Source organism: Spinacia oleracea, chromosome 6 (assembly GCF_020520425.1).
Source record: "Spinacia oleracea cultivar Varoflay chromosome 6, BTI_SOV_V1, whole genome shotgun sequence".
NCBI classification, from domain to species: Eukaryota; Viridiplantae; Streptophyta; class Magnoliopsida; order Caryophyllales; family Amaranthaceae; genus Spinacia; species Spinacia oleracea.
This window is the reverse complement of record NC_079492.1, coordinates 146,425,086-146,449,340: the sequence shown is the minus strand read 5'-3', so window position 1 is coordinate 146,449,340 and position 24,255 is coordinate 146,425,086. Positions and strand designations below refer to the sequence as shown.

The 24,255-nt window shown below is 36.6% G+C and overlaps 1 protein-coding gene across 4 annotated transcripts; it reads right to left on the bottom strand.

Moving 5' to 3' along the window:
* Positions 1 to 5,327: 5,327 nt before the first annotated feature.
* On the bottom strand, positions 5,328 to 11,758 carry LOC110795457 (pentatricopeptide repeat-containing protein At5g47360). Of its 4 annotated transcripts, XM_056830625.1 has the most exons (6): positions 9,804 to 11,758; positions 9,255 to 9,592; positions 7,647 to 8,055; positions 6,957 to 6,993; positions 6,612 to 6,823; positions 5,328 to 6,426 (listed from the first exon to the last, which is right to left on the bottom strand). In XM_056830625.1, exon 1 carries the CDS (start codon positions 11,424 to 11,426, stop codon positions 9,999 to 10,001), a length of 1,428 nt encoding a protein of 475 aa, XP_056686603.1. In that variant the 5' UTR covers positions 11,427 to 11,758; the 3' UTR covers positions 5,328 to 6,426; positions 6,612 to 6,823; positions 6,957 to 6,993; positions 7,647 to 8,055; positions 9,255 to 9,592; positions 9,804 to 9,998. The 4 variants fall into 4 exon arrangements, with proteins under 4 accessions (XP_056686603.1, XP_056686602.1, XP_056686600.1 ...); XM_056830624.1 differs by lacking the exon at positions 6,612 to 6,823; XM_056830622.1 differs by lacking the exons at positions 6,612 to 6,823; positions 6,957 to 6,993.
* Between the last annotated feature and the right edge of the window lie 12,497 nt (positions 11,759 to 24,255).

The window sequence follows — 24,255 nt, the reverse complement described above, 5'->3', positions numbered from 1 at the left end:
CAAAATTTAATTTATGACTTGATTTATTTTATTTTTATTTTATAATTAAAATTTTATTCTTTTCTTTGGAGTTGGATAGGGGAAGTTTGTAGATAACGTGACCCCGTGGAAAGGCCGCAGTTTTTTCTGTAGGAAAACCATCGAACTTTTTTTACCCATGGCATTGGCCCATGGGTCAAGCATGGTCCACGTGGATCGTGCCGTATTATGCCTACTAATTAAGATTATCCAAAAGTATTTGTATTATTATGTCCTAATCTGTATTATTTATATCCATTGTGAGAATGATCAATATTTGTTAGATGATATTTTCTAGTGATTTGTATGCTGATTATTTTTGACGGAGATTACGGGTTCTTTTCATTTATTGATTATTATAAAAGACTAGAAAAATCAGACCAAATCAATAAAATTAAGATAAGATAAGACCAGAGAAGGAAAAAAGCACGCACATAAAGCATTCAAATCAGATCAGATTAGATCATGAAGAATTAGTTAAAATATATCAGACCAGAAACTAGAAAAATCATACCATGCATATATACCAAGTAAAGAGAACAAAGCATGTTGCATTGCATTGTTGAAACGATTTGATATGACAGAAGATGAATCACTCAATATTGAAAATTTCTCACACAATATGAAATAGTATAATCACAGTTGAAATGTTATTTTTATGCACACATTATGATATTTTTTATTCTATTGTTAATCTAAGAATATCCTTCAGGGTTGTAGCGTTTGTTTTTTAAGTGAATCGGAGTTGACTTGTGGTTTCGAACTCTAAAATTTCTATGGTTATCGAAGTTACATGGAATAAAAGAATATTCTAAAATCAAATGTGGAGTACTAAAGAAATATTCTACGGTTCTACCATCCAACTTCAACTTATTGCACATGTTATAATATTGTTTTTTTACCGAATATGATGATAATTTGTATTTAGCACTGGTTAATATACCATACATTGTTTTTTCAATTCGGTTTATTTTCTTAACAATTTCAATCTCATTGAGGAGGGTAAAAAAGGTGTTCAAATTTCATAATCACCGCCTTGTACAAAATTAGGATTGTTATTTTTTATAATAAATATACTAATGACAAATTGAGTACCTAATGAAAGAAAATTGTGTGAAAAATGTGACATTCATCCCTTTTTTGTACACTACTAGGCAGTAGTGGATCCAGAAATTCGAGATAGTGGGGTCACTATTTAACTATTGATGAAACTTTCACTAAAATTATGCAATTTTTTAAAAAAAATTGAAATTTTAACTATAAAAAAAGGGGGGGGGGGGGAAATCAAGTGGGGTCAATGACCCCCCTAAGAGCACCGTGGCTCCGCCACTGCCACTAGGCTACACTAGAATTCCACTTAATGTAATCTGATAGGGTTACTTTAAGAATTGGTTGGTTGTCGCAAATCGTTTTTTAAAAAAACTTTGTTCTTTTTCGTCAAATTTATTAAAATTTGTGAGGATCCTTCGGCACCTCATCTTGATAGTAAGGAAAAAGACTTCGTCCACACCTTAATAAACTAAGGAAAGTTCAGCAAAATATATGATCAAAAGTTCAACCACTATTAGCACCCTAAACAAAAATTCAATCCCTATCAATAATATTGGAATTTCTTTAAAAATGGCAGTCCTTGCAATTTTCTCCTTTCAAATTTGACCACACAAAAATAAACAAAGCACACCATTAGACTATTTCCTAAAGTCCAAATAATTAAAGTGTTTTAAAGTTAATCACTATTAAGTCCAATTAAAATGTCATTTTCCCTAGTTTATTTTAATTTGTTATACTACATAAACAATATATATAAACAGAGAAACAAGTAGAGCTTAAATCAGAAAAACTTAACAACCATCGTACGTAGACTTTAACAATGGTTTATGATTAGATTTCACATTATGTTGCTTTTTGTTTTTTGTTTTTTTTTTGACGAGAAACATTATGTTGTTACATAACAAAAGATGGAGAAATTGTAAACATTGACCAAATTATGAAATAATCATTTCTTTCGAAGATCGCATTTTTTTCGCTCCTCGTAAAAATAGATTATGTGACAATTAATTACAAATGGAATAACGTAATACCAATGCGCTCTATAGAATTCTACTCGTTTGGAATCTTTAATTTCTTGATAAATTTTATATATGGTCCTTTTGCCCATACTTTTTGTCTTAAGCGTACTACCTTAGATGTAGTTACACAGTATTAAGCAGTCACTAGCCCTCCCTATGTATACTCGATTGCTAAGAGCAATACCAATAGTGGAGTAGCTAGGAACTTGCTTGCAATTTCTAAACTGTCAAGCTACTAACTTAACAATTGGAGTTATTTTGATAAATTAGCTTGGCCGAGCAAATTATTCTTAAATTATAATTAGCATGGGAAAAAACTCTCCAATTGAAGATGAGTTATAATTAAAATAAAATTAAAATTAATGTAACAACGAAGTCCATTAAATAACAAGCTATTTTGATAAATTAGCTTGCCCTTGAGTTAAAAATTAGCTAGAAAGTAAATTAGATCTAGCGAAGGCTTGGTTCTCACCTAGCTGCATCGAGGGAAGTTTTTCATAAAAAATTTAGATGACATGACAAGTTAATTTAACAATTAGCTTGCCATTAAAGTTGCTATAACAAGAATTTTCAATATGTTCATATGTCAGTAAGTTGATACCTTGCACGAGTAACACGAGCATCAACTTTACTCACTAGTTAGCGTAGTTACTACTCCCTCCGTCCCTTAATACTCGCACCGCTTTCCTTTTCGGGCCGTCCCTTAATACTTGCACCGCTTCTATAAATGGAAATTTATACCATTATTATATTATTTCTCACACTTACTTACTAACCCCACCTACACCCCTATTCCCTACAAAAAAATCATTTAAAAATTCACATCCCCACTCACCACTCTCCACTCTCCACCTCTTACCCATTTCCCACTAACTATATTAAAAAAATACTCCACTACCAACTAACACCCATTAAATTAATAAGTCAATTTAAATGTCTTAAACTCCGCACCGGTTTGACCGGTGCGAGTATTAAGGGACGGAGGGAGTACTTACTACTAACAAGTAACAACCTAACAGGGACCATAGAATTTTACAGACCGCTCATTAACAACGGGAAATTTCCTGGCATATGTTTCATGGAATTAAAACATATGTTACATGGAATAAAAGAATATCCATTTTCCTTGCTACAGTACAAAGTACTAGTTTGGAGATTGGTACTCCTCGTCCCGAAATACTTGAAACGCTTTTCTGTCGTCCGGATTACTTACACCGTTTCTAAAAATGAAAACTTTTATTAATTTAAAATCAATTTTCTACCTACCCAAAGACCCACCTACATCCCTACTCTCTAAAAAAACATTAAAAAAATTCCACTACCCCCACCCTCACCCCCTTACGGCCTTACCCCTTTAAAAGTTTGACACACATCCCATTACCTATATTAAAAAAATAGTCACTCCGTCTCGGAATACTCGCAACGTTTTGATTTTTTACACTATTCAAAAAATTCGCTTTGACACTATTTTATTTCAAATATACGAAAACAAATGTTAGTATATAATGAATTGTTGGCTTCATTTTAATATATATTTTCAAAATATTAATATTTTATAAGTTTTTATAATACTTCCTCCGTCTTTTAATACTCGCAACGTTTGTTAGTTTCACGCATGCCAATGCACAACTTTGATCATTTATATCTTAAATTCTCTTTATGTAAAAATTATAAAAAGTTGATATTTTGAAAATACACATTGAGACGAATCTAACAAGATCCCAAATGACTATGTTTTATCTTATATAAAAAGCACCAAGAATAGTCAAAGTAGATTATATGAATAGTGGCAAAAGTCCAAACGGTTGCGAGTAATAAAAAACGGAGGAAGTATGTAATTAAAGATAGTCGTCAAAGTTTGACATTGACAAACGTGTCCAGTCAAAGCGTTATGAGTATTCCGGGACGGAGGAGTATCCACTACCAACTACCATCTAGTAATTAAATAAAAAGTCAATTACGATATATTAAACTATGTGCCGATCAAACCATTTCGAATATTCCGAGACGGAGGGAGTAGTTTAATACCGAAGAGGCGAAGACATGAGATTAAAACCCAACTTTATCAGTAATGCATTTAGATCCCTGTAGAATTAAAAAACCAAAACTTATCCAAGTTTAAAACATTTCAACTAATCCAACTAATCACAGATTAGGTAAGTCACGTAATTTTCACCAATAAATAACATTAATTGTCAAGAAGTATAACTTCGTATTCGATCTTTTAGCTACCAAATAACCACATAATATAGCTTAGGAAAAGAAAAAAACCTAAAACAAGCCAACTACCAGATATGCTGAAACATAAAAAAAATTTGCATATGAAGAACTACCAGTTAAGGGCAGGCAAACTTTGTACAATCGTCAATTCGTCATCCTATCCTATCCTATCCTATCTTATCCGTTCTATTATTAATTCATTTTGCGTAATCTTCTTTATAGATGATGTTAAATATGCTGATATCTTCAGCCACCAAATGGCGTCATTCATTTAAGACCTGTAACTCCAAACTCACATGGTTGTTCGCTCCTTTGGGGTCCGCTAACATGAATCGTCGTAGGAGATCGTCATTGTCACCAATCAAACCAGAAAGGAGCAGGAGGTAAAAAGAAAAAAACAAGGAAGAGAATGTGGAATTAATGAAAATAAGATAAGAGAAAAGTGTATATATATTATAGAAGAAATATTGTAAGAAATAATAAAAAAAAAAAAGTAAAGTTTAAAATAAATGAATAAGTAAAATAAGTCTTTTCAAAATAGCATGTAAAAATAAAAAAATTCAAAAGAATTTTAAAAAAAAAATAAAAAAAAAAGTAAATAAAAAATAAATAAAAAAATAGAAAGAAACAGAAACATGAAAGCTGTATAAGTCAAATGAAGTCATCAATAACCTGACACAAAAAAGCACGACATGCTACAACACCTACAGGCACGCTAAATTTAGTAAAAATAGGTTTAAGCACGACGGCCTGATCAGAACCGACGGCACATGGGTCTGGGTCCTATTTTGGAACTTTTGACCCGGCCCGATATAGAGTTGGCTTTATGTGGGCCAGTCCTTTTCAGGCCAACGCCCGTGAACTCAATCGCAGCCCAATCCGACCCACAACCATCTTTAAAACGACATAAACATCCTTACCTAACAACTGTAAAACGACCTCAACATCCTTACCTAGCAAACATGTAGTCTACAACTCTACATCAACATCCTTACCTAGCAAATTTAAAAGGAAAGCAAGGAAAAAATAATCTTCTCTATTTTTATTTCATCTGCCTCAGGGAATGCGACTAATCCCAGAAATATATTACCGTCACTTACTTCGTTTCAGTTATCAACTTATCAGTCATGACTAACGTAAAACTTAACAGAAAAAAAAAAAAAAAAAAAAAAAAAATTGTCTAAGAAATAAGTATCATCCTTGTCCATTTCAAGAATATCACAGCAGTTATATCATAGCATGAATCCGGTAATGGACTCTTTTGGAAAATGAAGAGATCAACTTACTTACTTACTTACTTCCAGCCTTGTTGGCACTGAACAAATTGAAAAACTGCCCGTAAAACGAGTTAACCAGGTGAGCAAATGAAGTGATGGACCCTTTAGGCAAGTTAGCGATCCATCGAACGGCCGGACCTCTAAGTGTAGAACCAAACCCTCTACACATACAAGCTTCCCACTTATTTTCTGGGATTGGAACTCCCATCATCAGTACTTTGTATACAGCAACATGATAAGTTGGATCCGCCAATCCGTCATATTCTGGCATATTTGCCAGCACCTGGAAGTAGTGTGGGAGCAAAACATAAATGATTTCGTCAACAAAAGGAGTGTCATTGAATTGTTCGAGGCATTGCGGGATGGGAACCCCGGTTTGAATGCTAGCAAATGCTATGGAATTGATGTTATAGATCTGGGATTTCAGGGAATAGTTCTCATCCTGAAGTGCTGCAATTTCTGAGTTCATTGAGATCAGACAGTTTCGGAGGTCCCTCTCCCTCATGGTTGAGCAAACGATCCTTGATTGGCAATGTTTGGGTTTAGGCTAGGGTTTGTGAGAGTGGAAAAAAGGAGTCCAAAAAGACTGAGAATGAATGCTGAAAATGGTGAACAAACGATCTTCCGTTTATAGGTGTTGTAGTTCTAGCCGTTGGGAGGTTTGTTGAGGAAGTTCTTCAAATATTTGATATTCTCTCCTATTTCCATGCGATCTTCTGTGATCTTGTTTTCAATTTTCACTGGCCAGGGAGTTTTGTTGGTTGACTTGGTAATATTCACCTTCCATTTGTTGCAATGAAATCTCTTCAACCTTCAAGATTTGACATGTCAGCAAACCTGCACTGTTATAAAATTAGTGTTAAACACAATCATTAAGAACTTCAAAGCATATTTTTGGGTCTTCAACCATAAGTTTGCAGCAGAACCCAACTCAATTATTTATTCGTGCAAGTGAAATAATTGTCTAATTATTTGGAATATGAACTGAAGCAACAACAACAATAAGATTATTGGAAAAGATAGTTACAGTTTCAACAAGCAAGAACAGAAATTGTATATCCTCATCACAAGATGCCTGTTTTTCATCTTTTTCATCACTCCCTCTATCTGAAATAAAAATTGACTTCAAGGATACAATCCAGATTAGCTTCTTTGAGATACACATTCAAATCTCTTCAAGATATCCATAACAGATTTCTATCACACTTTCTCCGTTACTGTTAATTTGCAACACACCCCCTTGGTACACAATTTAAAAAATAGATTAGAAAGGTATTATCCAATCACTTCCTCAAATAAGGTGCCAGTGAAGGTGTGTTTGTTGCAAGTATTAAAAAAGGGTTACAATATTTGAAGCAAGTTGCACTAGTACCTTAATTTTACATCATACGAACATACTTTGGAAAATTCTGAAAAAAAGGAATAGCACAAACATGTTACAAACTTACAATACAACGCCTGAAGGGCACGCAAGATAATCTAGAAATTTTGATCTTCTGATCAGCAACTACAAGTTTTACAATCTGAGAACTATGTGAAATATCCAAGATGAACTGAACAAAGTAGCCTAACCTAACACTCTAACACTAACAGATGCCTTCCTTTTTCTCTACATAAAAAGTTCTATCTCAAAAAACTCACAATTTGGAAGTGCTAACTTGATTTCATAATCCAAATCACAGTACCACTTTGTCTAGGTTAAGATCTACAAGCCCTTGGCCTTAGCAACAATCACACTATCACGACCAAAAGGCAGGACCAAATGCTAAATTAAGTTCATTTATTTGTTCACCTTCTATTTCCTGTTTCGTGTGTAAATTGAAAAGAGCACATTCAAAAAGAGGCTTACTCTATACTCTGCTCCTCCTGTTCATTTAACAATTACTAGTTGTTGGACCGTGCCCGCTACCAGACCGGTCAAAGCTCAGAGATAACAGAAAATTTCCCAGTAAAATGCATTATTCTTCAAATTCAAAAACACAAGTTAACATATACTGACCAGAAAGTAATGACGTTTGGAGTGACAAAGATCCAAACCATTGTTAAAGAAAAGATAATATACCCCATTTCAAGAAGAGATGTTACGCTAGATTCCTCTTCAGAAGCCACCAGCTTATCTCTGCTTCCTCACTCCATTCCAATATCTTTATCACTGGAACCCTCCACCTGATTGTGAGTGGCACCAGCAACTTCTATATGCGGAACTTGAGGAAGGCCTTCCCCCGGAACATCAGGGTCTAACTCTTTCACTCTAACACGCCGACCTCGACCAACACCATCAGTTTGCCTAGCTCTTATTGCTGCTTTAGCTACAACATTTGTAGTATACGCTCCTCTCCCTCTACCACCACCTCCTCGCCTCGTTTTGTTTCGGGTAGGTGTAAGAAAATGTTCACCCCGGTCATTCAATTCAGGGGGAGGGTACTGAAGATCACTATCTCTCTTCGATCTTCGTGCTCCACTTTGCAAGTCTAGCATCATCCACTCATACAAGTTACATCCCTCGAGATTACAACATAATCCTTTTCTCCTTTTCTACCACAACATAAGAAATCATTTCATTCAAAAAATCACAAAATATTTTGCTAATAAAACCAATTAATTCAAATATTGCAACCAATCTATTCAAACTATTATGCAGAACTTGCAAAACCCACTTTTAGTACTCACATAAACCACTACCCATTTTTGTTTAAAACTAACAAAACATGGCCTAAAAGAAATAAAGTTAACCATATACATCTCAAAAAGCATATGGAGTACTAACTTTTTCGAGTGTTCTCAGAGTAATTAGTCTTATTCCACAACAAGTTACATATCAAAGTCTAAAACACATATCAGAATCTAAAAATTTGTACCATCTTCTAGTTTCACCACTCAGATATTGCCAAATGATCCTGCTCGAGTACCACATTCCATAAAACAAGAACATCCATTCTAAAGGTTCCATGTATAACAAGTAAATCTGAATGTCATCAAATTCTAACACGTCTAATTCTAGAAGTACCACTAATATAAAAGGGGAAAGCATTTCAACAGCTAGATTTTTTGTATGTTTTCTCGTCAATTTAATAATCTGGCCAGTTGCAGCAAAGGGGAAAATGACGAGTCCCAATCACCAGAAGCAAGAATGTGACACATAATTTGATAAATGGGCAAGTCCCATGTCATGGGAGAGCTCAGGAAAGGCAATAATACGTAATGAACCGTACACCCGCTAGATCTACCTTGATCACTAAGAAACAAAGATGGTAATCTTATTCTTAGACAATGCCAACATTGAAGAGATAATCTTTTTAATAGTTTCTGTAAGAAAGTTCTCAAAGTAAATTATAAGTTGTTAAGCCTATGTCCAGTTTGTTTTTATTGTTACTTTTTACGTATAAAAACTCTACAGAACAACAGTGTGACAGATATTTCAAACACAGACACACAAGCACGAGCACACATTAGCAATTTAGCATCACCAAACGGTGATAATTTCAAGAATAGCTCCAGTTCTATCAAGGAAATGCAATTAGTCTAGGGAAATAATGCCCGAGAAAGCATTTATTTCAAGATAAACTAACAGAAACATGATCAAAGTACATGTCACAAAAAGAAAAGATAAAAATATGAAAGTTAGCCATGTAGGAGTTACTTATTGAAAATGAGATGGAAGCACACCAACCTCATAAAAAAGAGTCCAGCAGTAAACAACAACCCTCCCACCGCCCAAGAAACCCGTTCAGCAAACAACATTTCTGTCACCCACTGCTGGAAATCTTCTAGGGGTCCGTAGTAACCATCTTTCTGGAAGTTGCTGGTTTGTGGCCTGTTCCACGACTCTACAATGGAGTCTAGACTTGCTTTCCCACCGTAGCAAGATGTTTCCTCAATGGTAAGGCCTGAATCTCTGTGGTTTAACAGAAAAACCTGCTGCACGGCGAAATTCTGTACCATTAGACATCTCACTATCTCAGAGGCCCTACCACATACAAAGTTGCCTACTCCACAAGGTGCAAGAACCTGGGACACAATGTCTGATCAGGAAACTCCCAAAAAATCTTAAAGCATACTATATGAGTCAAAATCATACACTGTGAATCTGCCATTGTTTGCAATGTAATACAAATAAAATAGTAGATTCTAACCACTGAAACCTCAGAATGTAACATCTATCACTTCATTTCTTTCCTATTCCCCTGCATTCCTCACATCACTCCAATATTATGCTTACCATGTACCACCAACAAGTAGCAACTTTGAAACTCTGCCTCAGTAATGTTCGTCTCACAAAGGAATTGGACCAAGATTGCACAACCAACATGCTTTTTTCTGTTGCCGATGAGTAGCTTAACTTTATAACAAGAAAAGTCCTCTGGGGATACAAGTAATAAGGACTGTAACTAAAGAAAGAATGTGTAGTTCAGCTTTATTTTCTAATCTCACACAATTCTGCCAGTGACTCTATCCCCATTGATCCTTTTAGGTGCTTGTGAATGTCATCAATATAATAAGCATTGATTTTAATCCCTTTCTCAACCATAACATTGGCCAGTTTCGCCACCTCTACCACACGGTTTTCCTCACAAAGACCAACAAGTAATGCTGAGTATATATCAGAATCAATTGTCAATACAAACCCCTTCTTCTCAATATCCTCATATAGACTAAAAGCATCTATAAATCTTCCTTTGAAACACAAATCCTTCATCAAGACACTACATGATAACCCATCTGGCCTCACATCACTTCCCAACATCCACATGAAAAGCTTCTCTGCCTCCTCAAATCTTTTGATCCTCAACAAAGAGATCACAAGGGAACTATAGAATTCACCTCGTGACACGTGATTTCCAACAACTACATCACTAACAAGTTTAAATGCCTTGTCTATGTACCCTTCACCACAAAGTCCTTGGATCAACACACTCATAGTTATCCTATTAGGATGACACTTAAAACTCTCCATCCGCTCCAATATCGGCAATGCCTTAACAGAGTTGCCATTTTCACACAAGCTCTGAATGACTGACGTATAAGTTATAACATTTGGAGTACACTCCCCACCTTCCTTTTCCATCTCACCCAACAATTCCAACGCTCTCTCGAAACTACCAACTCTACAAAGCCCATCAAGGAGAGCAGAGTATGCCACCAAGTTCGGAACACATCCATGAACTTTCATAGTCTTAAACAACTGACAAGCATCTTCCAATCTACCAGCATAGCTAAACCCCTTAAGCATTGACATATAAGTAATCATATCAGGACACAAATTACATGATTCCATCTCCCTCATCAACCCCATTGCCATATCAAGATCCCCCTTATCACAAAACAACCCAATAACCACATTATACATGGTCGAATCCGGTCGACAACCAAAATCACCCATCTTTCTCAATACCCACAAACCCTCATCAGCAACCCTAGCTTCTCTACACAAATTAAGAACAACTTTGAACAATTTCACATTAGTTTGACAACCTTCAACCGAATAACACTCGAGAATCTCTCTAATCCTACTTGGGCTTCGGCGAATTTGGAGCAACTTACAAGCTAAGCTATACATATATTGAGTATGCCTATACTTAGGCTGGAGACCAGCCCATATGAAAAAACGAAGACCCAATTGAGGTTGATTTGAGGAAAATCTACGCAAAACCTCACCAACACATTGAACATCTAATTGAGCAGTAATTTTAACTAGGGTTTTTTCAGGGTTTTGGGGGTAATTTAAGAGATGGGAGCAAAATTCTTCTGCAGTTGAGAAGTTAATTCTTGTAATAAGTGAAAATGATGGGTTTTTTAGTCTAATTGCGAAGGAAAGGAAACGAGGAATTGATGAAATCGCCATATCAGGTTAGAGAAATGCAGATTTTCAAAAGAGAAGGTAAATCAGTGAGTTAATTTAAGGAGAATGAAAGATAGAAATCAAAACCGAGATTACCTTGGTGAGAAATACTTCGTACGGAGTATCAGGTTAGATGCTATGAAATTCTTGTGACGAGGAAAGGAATGGAAGAAGACTATTGTGGTGATGAAGGTTCGACCGGCATCACAGCCGCAATCGCCGGAATTTTACTGGGCCTTTTCATGGATGAGGTGATTAGAGGTTGGATCAACAAAAAATTGAAAAATCCGGTTTGGTGGATAGTTGAAGTTGGGTTGGACCCATTTATTAGGCTGGAGCCCAGATAACGAAGACCCACTATAATTGAGGTTGTTTCGACGAACATTTGACATTTGACAGAGAATTCAGTTTGCCATTTTATTCATTTGAACAATCATGAAATACATTGAATATTTCCTTAGCCTAAATTCACCATTCACCAACATGTTTAATTGATTTTGTATTGATTTAATTGTACCGAATAACAACACTATGTACATAAAGCTTTTATCAATAAGCTACTACACGTTTCATGTTATTATTGCATAAAAAAAATATATAAGTACATGCTAATGTTATTAACGCAGTAACACGAGACATCGTCCGGGCCCAAAAAACTAGCTCTAAATTAAATCGAAGTGAAAGATAGAGTCCCAAATGAGAAAACCTTTTTCCGAGTGAAAAGTAAAAGTTCATAAACAAAACCTATTAAATAAATATAAAAAATCAGACCAAGAAACATGACTCAACTCAAGGTGGTTCGTCAGCAGGTCCAAAATCTAGTCCATGTTAAAATGTTAATCTAAAAAATTCTAGAAAAATATCCATTGTAATTCTTGATAGTGTGTAGAAAATCTAGTAAGAAGAAATAATCAGAATAACCTATAGGACTAACTTAGTGAGTTAAGTAGAATTCTCTAGAAACAATTTTGAGAGTTATCTAGCTAGAACAATCTTAAAGAAATAATCACAACTATAAATACGCCTCTTTTAAACGCATTGTTAGGAAATAGCCCAGAAAAAAGTTGGACGTGGAATTCACTTTGCCATTTTATTCAGTTGAACAATCATGAAATACAATGAATATATTACCTTAATTAGCCTAAATTCACCAAAATGTTTAATTGACTTTGTATTAATTTCATTATACCGAATATACAATTGACAATGGTTATTTACATAGCTTATGCTCAATCTTTATTCTAATTAAACCTAATTGAATCCTAGAGCCCGAAATGAGAAAACCTCTTTCCAAGTGGAAAGTAAAAACCTATGGACAAAACCTATTAAACAAAATAAATAAAATCGGACCGAGACCAGGCCCAAGATCTAGTCCAACCACCTAGTCCGGGGTAAGGTGGTGTGTGGGCCTTGTAGCAGTGCGTGGCCCATTGCTTGCTTCAACAAAAACTGTTTTTTCCATGATCTTCAAATTCTGATTCCGATCTGAGAAGCATATATTTTCGACCATTAAACAGTAAGTGGTTTCCATCTCAAAACATTACTTGAGTAGTAATTTTTTGACTTTTTGGAGTGTGTTCACGATCGAGTACCCGTAGCTTTGTACGATAGTTCGTTAATTACTTGAGCAGCAAGTCTTTGGAGTCGTGTGTCACAAGTTCCATATCATGCACCAGTTTTGTCAACTAACGTATTTTCCATCACCCATCTTGAACGTACGTAACCATCAAGAATTCGTACTCATCTTCATCAATCAAGAATCAAGATATCGAGTCACAAATCTGCAATATATCTTGTTCAATCAATTTCACACCCCTCCGAAAAGGAAACCTCTAATAATCCGCTACCAAATACGAAACGAGTTGTTTCAGAGGATTCTCGAAGTTTTGCACATCTTCACTGCCATTAACACCCATTTCTGCCAATTTATCTGCACAAAAGTTTCCCTCTCTCTTTTGATGTTGAAATATGCAACGCATCATCTTACTTGCTAGTTTCTACATTCCAATTAAAACCATAAGAACAATCTCATTCTTTATCCAAGAATGTTTCTCAAAGTTGCGGTCCACGTTAATAAGATCAATAGCAATTTTGGAATCCCACTCAATTATCACACCCTTAAAACAAACCTTGTTCTTTCGCTATCGTTAATCCAACTATGATCGCTTTGATTTCACCTTCTACTACTTGTTCTGTTCTTGGACCGACGTGTTTATCAAAATGATCTCCAATACAATAACCAAACCTCTCAATAGTCCAAAATCAATGATCACCCCTAACAACTACTCCGTATCCGATTCTTCCGTTACCCTTAATGCTAGCATCTGTATTTATTTTCACGAACCCGGGTGGTGGAGGAGCCAAACTGATAAACACTCTTCTCTAGTCTGGTGTTGCGGCATAGGAATAAATCTAATGGGAGGTTAACATCCATAATGTAATGGCAGTTGGAAAATGTGATGCATCATTGCCATGACAAATGTTTGATGTGAAAAGAAGTGAAAACTTAATCTAAATGAATACAAAAATATGCGTGTTTAATTTGGAACCCTAATAAAAATGAATGAAAATTAATTATACTTTGTATAATATAGGCTAGGATTGAAAAACAGTTCCTAATAGGATTCGACAACTTAAGAATTTAAGACAATCCCTAATGTTTGTCGAAATAAAACGATTCTTAACGTGATAAACAATCAACAAGGCAGATTCGGTTATTTGGCTAGCTATTTTTTAACTCGGTTATAAACACTCAACAACGCTAGATTTTGTGTTATTTGACTATTTTTTTTACTCATTGTAAAATGTAAATAATCCAATACGCACAACGCTCTCTCCGTATTTTTTGGTAACTCCTATACTCATCTCCAAATTGTTTATTATTTTTTACTTTCTTATTACCTCATTTAAATCATACGGAGTAAATAGTTCATTTTTGGTAACTTTTACACCTCACTTATTTTTTTTTAATTTCTTTATTGCTAACTACCCACTCACATTATTATTATATAATTCAAATATGATTTCTTAATATTTTTGTTGGTCAATATGTGACTCCTAAAAATATGTGGAAATAATATATAATAAATAATCTGATGCTCGGAATATTATACGAGACAACTTGAGATCAAGTATAATTAATAACTAGCTCCCCTTCAAAAACGGGCAGTTATATAATTGTTATTTAACCGTCTTTTAAAATATCACAAACTTCAAGTTTCTGATCACCGACCAAAGAGAGAGATGGAGTGAAAAAGGTTAATTAAATATATATATATATAAATTAAATGGTGAATTGATATTGAACAAAGAAAATATATAAAGTGGGGGAGGTGTTAAAAATATAGCAAAACAAAAGAGAAAATTGAAAGAAAAAAAAAACCAAAATTGGTGGATGACAAGTGTCATCTAATCATCTATTGTTTCGCTTTTTTAATACTACTAGCTAACTAGCTAATAAATTGAGTTTATAATAGAAGCTACTGTTAGGAATTGTTTTTCCTTGATTGTATTTCTGTCACAAAGGTGTTATTTATACAACCTAGCCTACGGGCTTAGATACAAGTATAGCCTAATTACAAATGGGCTTGACATGTTAGGAATTGTTTTTCCTTGATTGTATTTCTGTCACAAAGGTGTTATTTATACAACCTAGCTTACGGGCTTAGATACAAGCATAGCCTAATTACAAATGGGCTTAACACCCCCCCTCAAGTTGGAGCATGCAAATCACAAATGCCCAACTTGTCAAGTAAATACAAGAATTGTCGTTTGCCCAATGCTTTGGTGAATATGTCAGCGAGTTGGTCGTCCGTGCGCACGTGGGTTGTGCGTATAATGCCCTCCTGAATGGCGTCTCTCACGTAATGACAGTCCACCTCTATATGTTTTGTGCGCTCGTGAAACACCGGATTCTGAGCGATATGTAGCGCAGATTGACTATCACAATATAAACTCATTGCCCGTGGATGACTTATGCCCAAACTGTCGAGTAGGGCTTTTAACCATTTTAACTCGGCCGTGATAGCGGCCATAGATCAATACTCAGCTTCGGCCGACGAACGAGACACCGTGTGTTGTTTCTTGGTTTTCCAGGAAATGGGGGACCGACCAAGAAACACCAACCAACCACTAATAGAACGTCTCGTCAATGGGCAGCTTGCCTAATCAGAATCACACCAACCAGACAACTGTAAGTCGCAATCGGAATGAAGAAGAATCCCCTGACCCAGGCAACCTTTTAAATAACAAACCGTGCGCATGGCAGCGTCCCAATGGGCTTGACGAGGTGCTTGCATAAATTGAGCTAGAATATGAACTGTGTAGGCCAAGTCAGGGCGAGTAAAAGATAGATAGATAAGCCGACCAACTAACCTCCGATACATCTCAGGATCGCCGAATAAGTCTCCTGTAGACGTGGCCAGCATATGGTGTTGTTCAATGGGACACCCTGCTGGTCGCGCCCCCAATAAGCATGTCTCTGCAATAATATCAAGTGTATACTTTCGTTGACACAGAAAAATTCCCTCGGGACTCCGTGCTACTTCGATGCCAAGAAAGTATTTCAGAACGCCCAGATCTTTCATATGAAAACACTCCCCCAAGTATTTCTTAAAATCAACAATTGCAGACGTATTGTTTCCGGAAATTATAAGATCGTCCACGTAAACAAGTACGCTCAACTGAATAGGGCCTTGGGTTAATGTGAATAATGAGTAGTCGGAGTACGATTGAGTGAATCCGTACCTCTTCAGAGAGGTTGCTAACTTTGCAAACCAACATCGTGGGGCTTGACGAAGGCCGTATAATGACTTTTTCAACCTACAGACCATACCGGGCTTCGCGCCTTTAAACCCTGGTGGGGGTTTCATATAAACCTCCTCATCTAGATCACCGTGAAGAAAGGCGTTGTGGACGTCCATCTGATGTAGCTCCCAGTTCTGAACTGTAACCATTTTAGCAACTGGGGCGAATGTCTCGTTGTAGTCAATCCCTTCCACCTGGCGATTGCCAAAAATTACCAGACGAGCTTTAAGTCGTTCTATCTTACCATCAGCATGAAATTTAATCTTGTACACCCATTTGCACCCCAACGCTGTCTTACCCGGGGGTAACTCCTCCATAACCCAAGTTTCATTGTCCTCCAGGGCACCGATTTCCTTCTGCATAGCCTCCCTCCATCCCACATCTTTCATGGCCTCATTAAATGTTCGAGGCTCAAGTCCTGCAATTACAGCTGCAAGAAATATACGGTGTCTAACAGAGAATTTGTCACAATTTATATAGTGTGCTAATGGATATGGAGTACCTGAAGAGCTTGTAGTGGTCGATGATGGAGGTGATGGACTCAATTTCGGGACAGTATGTGCAACAAAATCGCGATGCCAGCCCGGTGGACGTCTCTCCCTCAAACCGCGGCCCAATCCAATAGGCACCGAGGCTGCAGGAGGTGGTTGAGCGAGAAGCTCGGCTGACTGGGCATCGTGGTCGAGAGCAACAGGTTCAGCTGGCTGGGCAGCGTGGTCGAGTGCAACGTCTGGCTGAGCATCCATGAGTACCGTAGGTGCTGCTGTGTGTGGCAGCTCCATGGGCACAAGTATAGGTGCACTTGTAGGTAGCCCATTATCGGATGTAGACAGGAGCTCACCCTCCTCCAAATCGTGGCCCATATCATCCAAGATGAAACCATCAGCTCTCATATCAAGATCGGACTCCGTGTTGGAAGCTACGTTGTCCCTAAATGCTTCGTCGTCCAAGAATGGAAACACATTTTCATGAAACACAACGTCACGAGGAACAAAAATCGTACCCTTTTGAAGATCATATACTTTCCAGCCTTTCTTGCCACGGGTATACCCAACGAACACACATTTTTTACTACGCGGTGCAAATTTATCACCCTTCGCCTTTTGATCGTGAACAAAACACAAAGACCCAAAAACTCTCAGCTCATCAAAATCAGGTGGTTGGTCGAACAAGATGTTGTATGGAGTTTTGTTATCCAATAGACGAGATGGTGTACGATTAATTAAGTATACTGCCCCAAGCACACATTCGCCCCAAAACTTAATAGGTAGGTTCCCTTGAAACATCAAAGCATGTGCCACATTCAATATATGCTGATGTTTACGTTCAACCCGCCCATTTTGTTGCGGTGTACCCACACACGAAGATTGAAAAATAATGCCCTGTTCGTCGAAATAAGGAAACAGACATTTGAATTCGGTGCCATTATCGCTTCTAACTACTTTGACAGATGCCTCAAACTGTCGTTTAATCATAGCAAAAAAAGTTTTAAATGCAGAATAAACTTCAGTTTTTGAATTTAATAAATAAACCCAAACTCCCCTGGAGAAATCATCAACTATCGTTAAAAAATAACGTGCACCACAAGTAGACGGAGTTTTATAGGCTCCCCATAAATCACAGTGTATCAATTCAAAAATATTACTGGCTCTACTTTCACTAACAGGAAAACTATCTCGTGACTGTTTCGCTTGAGGGCATACATCACATGGTTTATTCAAAACTTTCTTGCTAGAACTAGTACTAATAGTAGGAACTAACTTGACGACTTTATCCGACGGATGTCCCATTCGTCTATGCCACAACTCAAATTCAGAGATCTCGGGAACTGTCACTGCACTTACTGTAGGAATTCGTCGAAAGTAGTAGAGTCCATCCTTCCGTTCACCGGCCCCAATCAGGCTCCCCGAGCGATGGTCCTGTATAGCACTCAAAGAATTATTAAATGTGACAAAGCAATGAGACTCGTCTGTCATTTGAGACACCGATATTAAATTACAGTGTAAAGTAGGTACGAATAAAACATGTTCAAGATAAAAATTATTGGTCAAGGACACTCGGCCAGCTCTCGTAGCCACTGCTTGTTCACCGTTCGGAAGTCCGACTTGACGTGGCTCAATATCCCACACATCAATTAAGCACGACTCATCCCCCGTAACATGATGGGATGCACCGGTATCAATGATCCATGATGACGAGAAAAACTCACCAATCATCCTGTCAGGCTTAGGATTATTAACCATATTCAGCAATACTTGCAGTTGATCAGGTTTGAGATCTTCAAGAGTAACCCCAGATGATGCTGGCTGCTCTTCTCTTGACGGTGCTGTTGGGCTGACACTGCTCACAGCATGAGCACGGACCAGCGAGTTGGATACAGATTGCTTGCTGGTCGTACCAGCGTTGGGCAAGGGCTTGGATGCTGTCGCATTCCGTTGGCGAGACTTGTCGTGCCACCATTCGGGATATCCGTGCAGCTTGAAACACCCTGCATTATCATGTCCCATCTTTTGGCAATGAGTGCAATGCAACTTCGACTTGTCCCTCCAGCGATCACCTCTTTTCCAGCGATCAGTCGAGAGTGCAAAGACGTGAGTCTGTGCATCCTCGTGTGCGGTTGTCCCTTTTACCAAGCCACGAGACTCCTCTTCTTGTATTAGTGCTTCAAGGGAACTCTTCAACGTTGTGGGAAGTTTTTGAGAGAGCAGGTTCGTTCGAACCACCGCGTACAAGTTATCATCGATGCTAATTAGGAATTGATGCAGCTTCTCTTCGTCCTTATCAGCTTCATATTTCCCTGCGACATTGCAAGTGCACAATCCACATGTACAGCCATGAGGGGGTTTCAATTGGTGCAAATCGTCATAAAAGCCCATCAGAGTATTATAGTAATCTTCAATGGACGTTCCTTTGCCATGGCGGCACTCTGTGATGCGAGCATGTAGTTGTTGCAGTCGTGGTCCAGTAGCCACGCAGAACCGTTTTTCAAGGTAATCCCATAGAGGCTTGGCTTCCTCCATGTATGGAATAGAGGTAGCAACCTTGGGTAACATAGTTTTGGTGATCCAGGAGACCAACATGGAATTGTTCGTCTCCCAATCCAGCAGTTTATTGGTGTCCGTTGAATTCGGCTTCTTGATCGAGCCATCAACAAATCCATATTTCCGACGTGATTTCAAGGACAAGGTGATTGCCCTTGACCACGCTAGGTAGTTGTCTTTGCCCTTGAGGACCACGTGAGTGATCAAGTTTTCGGGCTGGTCTCCGGCGCATAGGTAGAACGGAGAAGATGGGTCGATTTTCGCCTCTGCCATGGGAGTCTGTTGGGCGAGGGTTCAAGAACGGCTAAAAAAAATTTAGGGTTTTGTGTTTATTGGCTCCGATACCATGTTAGGAATTGTTTTTCCTTGATTGTATTTCTGTCACAAAGGTGTTATTTATACAACCTAGCTTACGGGCTTAGATACAAGAATAGCCTAATTACAAATGGGCTTGACAGCTACACAAATAATTTGAGTAGTCTTTCCTAGCATCGGTATTTATTTTTACGAACCCTGAAGATGAGGAACCCAACCAATAAACTTTCCCTACTGTTGCCGATGCTGATGAGGGTTACTACACTTAAATCTTGTGTAAAGAAAAAGAGATTCGCAAGGTTATGGTAGTGTTATCCAGGCTTTTATTGACTATTATACTTATCTGTTGGGAAAAGCTGAGTGTTCCAGAATAGAGGTGAAAGGCGGAGGAAGTATTTGCGCATATCAGATATGTATGGGCAAATACATATCAGAACAAAAGACAAAATAGGAAAAAAGACAAAAAAGAAAGTAAATGGTACTTTTTCAAGCAAAAATGGTACTTTTTTTTACAGAATGGTACTTCTTTTTACAGAATGGTACTTTTTTAACATGAATGGTAATTCCTTTTTTGTCTTTTAGCTATTTGTCTTTTAGTTGATATGTATGTTGCCATACATATCAGATATGCGAAAAAACAACCTCGTGAAAGGCGTGGTGATTGCTCAAGGTGCAATTTTGAATCAGTCTCAACAATTGAAAAGAAGTGAAACTAAAATATTATAACCCAATGAATCTAAATCAAAACAAGGAATATTGTGTGTTTAATTTTGAACCCTAATGAAATGAAACAATTCAATTAACAAGGTAGTTTTGTTATTTGGTATTTGTTTTTGTTATTAGTGATTGTAAAATTATTCAATACGTGATATACATCGTACTAGAAAACATCTCATTGAGTTTATGATAAAAAGTTACGCAAATAATTTGAGTAGCCTTGATTCCTTAAATCATGAAACTGCATATACACAATGACGGCTTATTTGTAGCCAATGGACAAATGATGAAGGAAAATAGCTAAAGACACTCGAACGAGCGCGTTTTCCGGACAAGATCTTGATCCTCCCCCCAAAGGGTTGGTATATGTTCCATGTGTCGGGCGCGTCTGCAAAATGAGATTAGTTTTTTTTGAATGAGCGATAAGGACAAATAAATTATAAATAAATGCAGTAGACTTGAACATGCGACCTATTGTATAATTGTACAAAAACACTCAGTCTTAAGTCTTAACCACTAGATCAAGACTTCATTGGTTGCAAAATAAGATGTTAACATCAGGGTAACTATCAAACCAAATAATTATTAGCTTAATTATGTATTAGTAGTTCCAATTAAAATTGATTATAAGATTACTTACATCCCACTATATGGGTTAAATGACAATGGATCTTCAAATTTTGATGGATCATTGTGAACTTCCCTTAGCCAAACAATAAAACACTCCAACCTTTTGGTATTATGTTAGCTTTAAATTCAATATCATCGGTGGCTTTTCTGAAAACAAATGCAGAGAGGTTTGTCATCCTTAGGGCATGCTTGGATTGGGTGTAATGGATTATGGGGGTAATAAAAGTCAAACCACCATAATAAAAGGACAATGAAGGTGAATTGAGGTGGTTGCAAGGAGGGTGGTGTGGTGGTATTGTGATGAGAAGTTGTGGTAGTGGTGGTGTTGTGAGGAGAAGGGAGGAAGGGGGCAAGTATTACCCCCCAAATGAGGGTAATAATCACCCTAGTGGGATGGTGGGTAACTATTAACCCCATGATGAGGGTATTTGTTCCCCCTTCCCTTTTATTTTCTTCTTGCCAACACTAGCTTGTTCCCTTTGCCACCACTTCATCCCCTCATCATCACCTTTAATTACCTTAGTTTGACTTTTATTACCCCTTTAATACATTACCCTCAATCCAAGCATGCCCTTATTGTTTCTTCCGCAACATGTACGTAGTAATAAGCAATACTACGTATATAGAGTATTCAGAGGCGTATCTACATTGAAAGTACGTTGATATAATATACGTTTTACCTTATTGGTATACTTGAGCTTTGATATATCTTCATATGTGATGCACCCGTTGTTCTTCTCCTTAGACATAACGTTGTTCTCCTCCTAATTTTAAATTATATTAAGAAGTCAAACAAGTACACGTGACATTTTAATTATCCATTTTCTATGAGATTCCACGTGAGATACACAGAGTAAAGTCAACCCCGTTTTTGACAAATTTACCAAAAAAGAGAGTTATTTGCCCGAAGTTTTAGAAGAACATGAGGGGATTTAGCTAAAAATAGAAGAGACCAGGTGACTGCATAAGCAATGGAAACATGACCAACAAGGATCAGTGCCCTCAAACGGAGGAAGATAAAGATTATTTGGCTAAGGTTCCTTATGCATCAGCCATTGGGAGTTTGATGTACGCAATGGTTTGTACAAGACCAGATATTAGACATGCAGTGGGAGTTGTTAGCAGGTTTATGTCAAATCCAGGAAAAGTTCATTGGTAAGCAGTGAAATGGATTTTGAGGTATCTACGAGGTACCACAGAGAAGTGTTTGTACTTTGGTAAAGGTGAACTAAAAGTACAAGGTTATGTAGATACAGACTTTGGAGGTGAAGTCGACCATAGAAAGAGCACCACCGGCAATATATTCACAGTTGGAAATACAACGGTTAGTTGAATGTGCAGTTACAGAAGATTGTTGTTTTATCCACTACAAAGGCTGAATATGTAGCAGTAACTGAAGCCAGTAAAGAGATTATATGGCTTCAAGGTTTGTTAACTGAGTTGGGATTCAAGCAGGAGAATAATGTTCTATATAGTGATAGTCAGAGTGCGATACACTTGGCAAAGAATTCAGCATTCCATTCTCGAACAAAGCATATTGGGCTTCGATATCATTTTATCCGATCTTTACTAGAGGATAAGGTGTTAAAATTGGAAAAAGTTCAAGGAACTAAGAATCCGGCAGATATGTTAACTAAGGCGGTGACTATTGACAAACTAAAGTTATGTTCCACTTTAGTTTGGCATGCATGAGTAACATACGAGAAAGTTGTACTCCATGGAGTAAGGTGTGAAGACAGATTAAAATCAGTCTTCAAGTGGGAGATTGTTGGATAATTAACAAACACTATTATTTTAGTTTAAGAAAAAAAAAAAAAAAAAGGAAGCAATGTAATCCTTAGAATTTTTTAGAATGCATGCATGCATTGTCTTAAATTTGATAGGATAGAAATAGTTTGCTAATTTAACAATCTATCTTTAAAAAACTAAAAACTATATAAACGTATGTAATAAATTTTAATAACTATCCCAAAACAAAAAGAAAAACACAAAAGCAGATAGAGAGAGAAAAGCTTTAAGAGAATTTTTTTGAGAAAAATTCTTGGGTGTAATTGGGGTGCGTATGGGATGTGAGTTACAATAAGTGTTGTGAACACTTGTGTATTATTTATCTTTCCAGTAAAAGTTTTGCAGCGTATTTAGAGATTATAACCCTTGTCGGATAATCAATTTATTTGTGTGTTATTTTAAATATTATTGTTATTTCTACTAATCTGATTCATTAGGAAAGTTGCATAATTTCCTAACAACTCGGGCCTTGTAGCTTATGCTAAATCTTTAAATTAAACCGAAGTGAACCTAGAGGGGTGATGATAAAGGTCGCAAGTTGCGACAACTAAACCTTTCAGAGTTTAATTGGTATATATAGGCGTCACGTAGGTTATGAGTCATCATAACATGACTCATAACATTTTACTATCAATGCAATATTTTTACTATGAAAATATGTAAATAAAGTAGACGATATAAAGAAGGAAACAAATTAGAATATTAATATTTTCCCACCTTTTGTTTGAAACATGTATAATAGGATATATAAGTTAAATATTTTATTTTTCAATTTAAATAATGACACATAAGCATGCATGTCATGTCATCATTGTGACACGACTTAAATGTCACATGCTGCGACCTTTCTCATTTGAGACACTTCGAACCTAGTGTCTCAAATGAGAAAACCACTTTACGAGTGGAAAGTAACACTGTAACAACCCATAAAAAAAAAAACCGGTCCAAGAAACACGACTCAATGCAAGGTGGCTCGTGAGCATGTCCAAAGTCTAGTCCATATTAAAATGTTAATCTAGAAAATCCCGGAAAAAAATCTATTGTAATTCTTGATGGTGTTGTAGAAAAAAAAAATCTAGAAAAAAATCTACTGTAATTCTTAATAGTGTGCAGGAAAATCTAGTAAGAAAAAGTAATTAGAATAACCTATAGGACTAGCTTAGAGAATTAAGTAGAATTCTCTAGAAACAATCTTGAGAAATATCTAGCTATAACAACCTTAGAGAAATAATCACGACTATAAATAGGTTTGTTGTTGTATAAAAGAGGAATGAAATAAAGTACTTCCTCCGTTTCTTATGAGATGTTTGATACTATTCACACGAGATCCTTTAATTTTCTTTTGTGATTTATATTTAAGAAAAAATATAATTACGTGAGGTATTATTAGATTTGTATTAATAAATATTTTTTAAAATAATTTTTTTATCCATAATTGAAAGTATTAATGTTTGAAATCGAACGTGGCTAAAGAATAGTGTCATTTCAAAAAAAAAAAAAAAAAAAAACAGAGGAAAGTATAAGATATTATCTCA

Bases quoted from the DNA above. Each gene is read 5' to 3' on its own strand.
- LOC110795457 (XM_056830625.1), bottom strand. From the start codon at position 11,426: ATGGCGATTTCATCAATTCCTCGTTTCCTTTCCTTCGCAATTAGACTA.